At 34.1% G+C, this 6,765-nt stretch overlaps 1 protein-coding gene across 2 annotated transcripts in view; it reads right to left on the bottom strand.

Annotated features, from left to right (window-relative positions):
* PIK3C3 (phosphatidylinositol 3-kinase catalytic subunit type 3) overlaps positions 1-6,765 on the bottom strand; it is a 129,417-nt gene that overhangs the window by 121,095 nt on the left and 1,557 nt on the right. For both annotated transcript variants that reach the window (XR_001887886.1, XM_017885304.1), the window contains exons 2-3: positions 5,527-5,715; positions 1,238-1,381 (exon numbers count right to left, since the gene is read on the bottom strand). Coding sequence is in view for 1 of the 2 variants with exons in the window: in XM_017885304.1 (XP_017740793.1) it covers positions 1,238-1,381; positions 5,527-5,715 (333 nt within the window). In the remaining variant the exon portion in view is untranslated. The remainder of the gene's footprint in view (positions 1-1,237; positions 1,382-5,526; positions 5,716-6,765) is intronic.

Raw genomic sequence — 6,765 nt, 5'->3', positions numbered from 1 at the left:
AAAAAAAAAAAAAAAAAAAAGGAACGAATTTTATGGTATGTGAATTATATCTCAATTTCTATAAAGGACAAAGTATATCAAAAAGCAATTCATGGAAACATAAACACAAATAGTCAATAAACACTCCAAAATACGATCCTCCTCATCCTTAATGATGTAAAAATTAAATAACATTTTTTAACTTTAAAGTAGACAAAAATTAAGACATTTGTAATATCCAGACAGATTAAGATCTATACCATTTCACACTGAAAGGAACCAGAACTTCTTTCAGAGATTCCAGGTCTGGAGCAGAAAATTACTCCAAATGATCCTGGAAAAACTTGTCTACCACAAAGCAAAGAAGCTACCAATCACTACTAGTGTACTGTCCAAAGGACATGGGATCTACTTGAAGGAGCTCCTACTGACCAAAAATGGGATTTTTTGAGCATTATAAAGAGTAAAGACAGCAATGGACTGAAACATATAAAAAACAGAATGCACAAAAGCCATCAATCACCACCTTTACAAGTTACTAGGGCACAAACTCATTAGTCTTGAAATTGGTAAAGGGAAAAGAAAATTAAACATTTATCTGTCTTTCGTATATGAACTAACTAAATACTTGATGAAGGACCAAGTTCTTTAGTGAAAAATTCCAATTAGTAAATGCAGAATAACAACAGAATGTCACAAATTCTCTAAAGATAGACTGAGTCTTCTGTCCCTGAAGAAAAGGATATAGCGAAAATACCCTTTGGAACTGTGGGTTTTTTTTTTTTTTTTTTTTTTTTACAATAAACATTTAGTATTTGTACATGTTTCAAAAACTGAATTATCTTTTCTATCACAATCATTACCATCATTAGCAAATGAATGCTTTTAATCCTGTTTTCATCCTTTCTGTCAATATTATAAAAAAGCAGATAAACCCTACAACAAAGCAGTTATAGTATACGTCAAAGTCACTTTTCCCTAAAAGCAAGGTTCTATTTCCCAATGACTTCTATTTTCTAGCAGAAATCACATTACCAATCACCAACAGTAGAGCAATATAAATTGTATTTCTTTATCTATCTGTATATACTATAGGAAATACAGGCTAAATTCAGTATAAGGAATGATCAAATCATATGTACCTAACTGGTTTACACTGGAGCCTGGGCATAAACTATTAAAGCCTTCCCTCATTCTGAAAAAGAAAAGGGTCAGAAAGCAGCTACACTCCTACAGATGAGAACAAGAGAATGCTTACCCGTATTTTCCAAAGAGCGAAACCGTTGTTCCTCCTACAGGCACTGCTTTTCCAGGTCCATACACATCCCATATGGTAAGGGCCACTTGGGCATTCCTGGGCAGGTCAGGGTATTTTACCGGTAGTTTCAGCCATTCATTCCAGCTATGGAAATAAAGTTAACATAAATCAGAAATATATATATGCGTGTGTGTATATATATATGTGTGTGTGTATATATGTACCTAGATGAATAAACATGTGTGTGTATGTATGTGTATATATAACCCTCTATATATTTATGTAAATTTTCTTATACATTTAAACTTGACACTGTATTCGATAATTTCAACCCTATTCAAGACAAGCTGGCTTTTAAATTCCAAAAGAATACTGTGCCAACATTATACAAACTATTCCCTAGCAGACACATAGAACTCTGTTTCTGTTTACTCAAAATTATTCTGTTCATTCAAAGTTATTATCTAAGGGACATATCCTAGTCTATGTTAAATACATCTGTATTGATAAAACACTTAACAAAATTTCCAAAAACTTAAACAACAAATCATTTATATACGCCATATAAATTAGGGATGGCTATCAATTTCAAGAAAAAGAGTTATTAAATCCTTTTCTTCTACGAAACACTTTTTTAAAAAAAACACACGCTTAAGAAAGTATCTACTACAGATAGGCTCAAACAACTAAATGAAATTATTTAATTACTAGCCACACGGTAGGGCAGGCTAAAAGAAAACACTAAGCAGTGCCACCTTTTGCCAATGAATAAACCACACACCAGCTAAAGTTAAAGACAACAATAAGCAATTTCTTTTTGGAAAATATTGTGAAATTTCTTTTTCTGTATTCTGTCCTTTAATGACAACGAGACAATACCAATGACCAACTAATCATTTGTCTCAAACCTTCTGCTATCCAACACCAGGCAACAACACCTCTTTCAATGAAAGCAACTGCACTTAAATCTGTTTTATATACTAGGCTTCTGCAGAAGAGTTCTTTTGAAAAAAAAAAAATGACGCTATTTTGGAAGGCCGAGGCGGGCAGATCACTTGAAGTCAGGAGTTCGAGACCAGCTTGGCCAACATGGTGAAACCCCGTCTCTACTAAAAATACAAAAAAAAATTAGCCAGGCGTGTTGGCGCGCCTGTAGTCCCAGCTACTTGGGAGGCTGAGGCAGGAGAATCGCTTGAACCCAAAGGGCAGAGATTGAAGTGAGCCAAGATCATGCCACTGCACTCCAGCCTGGCGACAGGGTGAGACTCCATGTCAAAAAAAAAAAAAAAAAAAAAAATCCTTCAGCTAAAACTTTGAGAACTGCTCCAGATATTCTAGAAGTTATAGAAAATCTAGTCAGACACCAAAAAGGTATATATTTTGGACACCACTTTGTTTTCTTCCTCTTCATGCATTATCCCTATCCCATCTGCTAACCCTCATTAACCTTAAGATTACATTCACCTGGCAACAATCAAAACATCACAAGATTGCAAAGTCTAAATCTGGATGGTCCAATTCCCACCAAGTACCCCCATCACCACATACCACTGTGCTAGCACTCGTATCTGATTAAAATACTTCTGAATCCTAACTTTGTAATTTTTGAATTAGATTGTATTAATATGTCTTTCTAAAGCCATTTTCAAAACCTTTATGAGACAATGTGAAATGTAAGTGTTCTTAAAAATGTAAACTACTTCCCTGAAGAATAATATTCATATAAGAAAAAACTTAGAAATTTGCAGTACATACACCTAAAGATGAGAATTTACCTTAAGTGTAATTAAAGAAAGTACAAGTGTCCCTCATGGGATCTCTTAGTGTAGGACAAAACAGGACATGATATGATAGACTTGAATAAATTTTGAATGAGTTCCTGATTATTACAACTCTCACAACTCACTATCAGAAAGTCAGAAATCAAACAGATTTAAATAATTTGGAATCTCATACTGGCCCTAAAACACAATCTGAACTAAGGAATCCAAAAATTTGGACAGCAAGAGATCCCTTTATGATCTAATTTATTCCTTCCAAAGTTTATACAGTATCTCTTTTAAGCAAATACTTACAAAGAATAAGGACTATTTAAAGTTTTTACCTCCATTCATTTTAGGATGGCAATTTTTGTTTTGATGAACTACCAATAAATTCAACTTTTGAACACTAAAGAGCAGGATGTATAAAATGTGCAAATGTTTTCTCTTAGTCTCCTAAAGACTATTTTTTTTTACTTTATTTTATTTTTTATTTTTGAGACAGAGCCTCACTCCGTTGCCCAGGCTGGAATGCAGTTGCTCAATCTCGGCTCACTGCAACCTCTGCCTCCTGGATTCCAGCAATTCTCCTGCCTCAGCCTCCCAAGTAGCTGGGATTACAGGTGCCTACCACCATGCCCAGCTAATTTTTGTATTTTTAGTAGAGAGGGGGTTATACCATGTTGGCCAGGCTGGTCCTGAACACCTGACCTCAGGTGATCCACCCAGACAGTATTTTTTAAAGAAGTCTATTCTCATGGTATTTTACCCAAAATAAGGTGTTTTTCTAAATCTATTGTCTACATAGCTTAGGCATTTTAATTTCAAAGTAGTTTTAAATAATTTTAGAGTACTTTCCTTATTAAGTACTTTCACAATTTAAAATTACAAATTTTAAAATTTAAACTTTTAGAGATCAAACATGGGAGTTTTCACATTCTTGCAAATATATAATATAAAAACTAATGCAGAGAAGACTTGGCAAATGGGAGGAGGAGGAGAAAACCTTTAATCTTTTAATTGAGAATTTGCTTTTGCTGTAATATCCTTTTTTGTCAAGTCATGCAACAAAACCCACCATACATTTTTCCTCACCAAAATGTTTTTGGCTTTCTAGACCTAAATTTGTTTTAACTCTTTTGTGAGTAACAGGTGACCTCAAAAATCTAATTAGAGCTTTGAGCTCTGTCCTTGAAAAAATACAGAAGACACAAAATTCTGCATACACCTTCAGGGGTTTGAAGACTTCCTGATTCCAGTTTAAGAATCTCTGATACAATTAAAGAATTCTGCTCCATTGTTTTAGATGTGATGATGATGGTACTATAGTTATGCTTTAAAAACAGATATACAGAAATACTTATAGTTAAGTTGTTATAACGTTTGAGATTTGTTTCAAAATGGTGAGAATATAAGATTGGCCATGAGTTAACAGTAGGTATATAACAGAAACGTAGGCGTTCACTGTATTATTCTATGTTCATAGGTTTAAAATTTTCCAGAATAAGAAGTATTAAGTATATAGAGACATATTTTTTACGTGTGTGTGTATATCTACATACACACATATCTCTCTCTCTATATATATATATATACACATATACACACAGATATATCAGATATATATAGAAATACAGATAGACTAGATAGACAGACAGACAGATCTCTCTCCACAAAAGACTACTGAAGAAATTACACCATTAAAATATTTGGTCTTGACATAGCCAGATCACCAGAGTTCAGGCTTCTGCTCTCTGAAAACCCTTTCCAGTCACACTTGGTGACACCTGGGACACACAGGGTTGAACCCTCTATGGCACAGTCTGGCTGTCCATGTGGTCACATCCTGTCTCCCAAGGAATATGCTTTCCTTAAAAGCATACAGCCTGTGTATCCTGCACTGAGCCTACCAGAGTGCTGAATAACACTCATCAAAAACATCAGAACTGCACTATATAGTCTATCAAATAAGAAGTGTCAAGAAGTCATATTAAAGATCCACAATACTCTTCTGAAAAAACAGGAACTTCATGTTCATCATATTTACCCTGCATCTTGACAATGTTTTGCTAATGTACCATGCTGAATAAACCATGAATCTAAATAAATTAGTTTCATATGTAAAATAATAATAAAAATTTTAACTGAACAGATGGCAACAGAGCTATCTCTAAAGATCTGAGCTCCAAACATCAGGTTGGACAATATTTCAGACTATCCAGAAGTATTTATGCATTCAAGAGCACAAGATGGTAAATGCCACAGATGTGTTTGGTCATGTAAATCAATCAAGTGCTTATCAAAATGTCAATATGCTAAATACAAACATAAATCTATTTCCATTTCAATTGCAGTTATAATACTGATATGCATAGTACTTTATCTGAGTATGTTTCTACTTCAGATGATTTGATCAATGCCTATAGGTATTAAGAAATTCTTCTATAATTCAACTAAATTATACTGGCAGCATCCATAAAGAAAGGTAAGAACAGTCTGGAACATACCATAAGCCAGAAAAAAACTTACTTCCATCTTGTACTAAATGCTTTGTAGGATGTTCTCACTGGCAAGGCCAAAGGCTTCCCTTCTGCAAAAACCTGACAAGTAACATAAAGATCCGAGCATGTCTCCTGGTATAGTCCTGAAAACTTCAACATTGGGTCTTCTAGGACAGCTTTATAACTCTTTTGTTCTCTCTTCCCTTCCAAGCTTCCTCTGAAAGCACAAGAGCAACAATGTTTTAGACCTGAATTTTTTAAGCATGTACATATACGCATAAGAACTAAGCATGTACATATATGCTTTAAGTATGTATATATATGCATAAGTATAAAAAGAGTTTACCTTTGTGTTAAGGTATGCTACTTAAACAACATTTTCCTGTATATGCAATTAATGTCATTTTTATATATGGTAAGGTTTTCTTAAAATCCTAACATACCTAACATCAGTCCTATCTTCATCAACACATTTCTCTATTTTATACTTCTGAATTTTAAACCTGCCACCAACCCTTGATCTACCCTCCAGAAGTCACCAGCTTTCTAGACCTTGGTTTCATTTTCTTCATTTCAAGTTGACCACATATTCATCTGTTCTTTCAGGAAACATTTACTATCGTGGGCACAGAAGTCCAGAAGAAAGAAAAGATAAACAATACAGTATTGCAATAAAATATTAAGTCATTGCTTCCGGGGAGAAAAATTTACTTTTAACCGCATGTTTTTATTCTACTCTTTCCATTATTTTTTTTTTTCCTATGCATATGCACTGTCTGATCATTTCTTTAAAAAATAGTGGTGTAAGTCATAAAAGATATGCACAGGATACTATCAGAGGGAGGAACATTTTTTAGACATCAAGATTACATCAGATACTGTGCCAGGAATTTTATATTTTCTTTCTCACATAATTTTCACCATATTCTCATTTTATAAATGAGGAAACAGAGACTTATAAACTAAACTCATTATCCAAAGTCACAAAGTAACAGAGCTGGGATTAAACACTAGGGCAGGGAGGCCAAAGCCAATATTCTTCCCATTACAGCAAGATAAATCAGTCTCAAGAGTACTTAGGCTGGCGTAGGGAAGGGACTTAGTACCCCAGATAGATGTCTGAAATGATCCAGAACAATGCATGAGAGTTGGAGCAAAAGATGCAGAACGTCATCTCAAAGGGAAAGGCGACAGAGCGAGACCCTGTCTCAAAAAAAAAAAAAAAAAAAAAAAAAAAACCCGCTTTTGTGTTTTTTTTTTTTTTTTA

This window comes from Rhinopithecus bieti, unplaced genomic scaffold, assembly GCF_001698545.2.
Source record: "Rhinopithecus bieti isolate Rb0 unplaced genomic scaffold, ASM169854v2 scaffold_14009, whole genome shotgun sequence".
NCBI classification, from domain to species: domain Eukaryota; kingdom Metazoa; phylum Chordata; class Mammalia; order Primates; family Cercopithecidae; genus Rhinopithecus; species Rhinopithecus bieti.
Note: the sequence above shows the minus strand (reverse complement) of the source record. Positions and strands in the feature narration are given on the sequence as shown.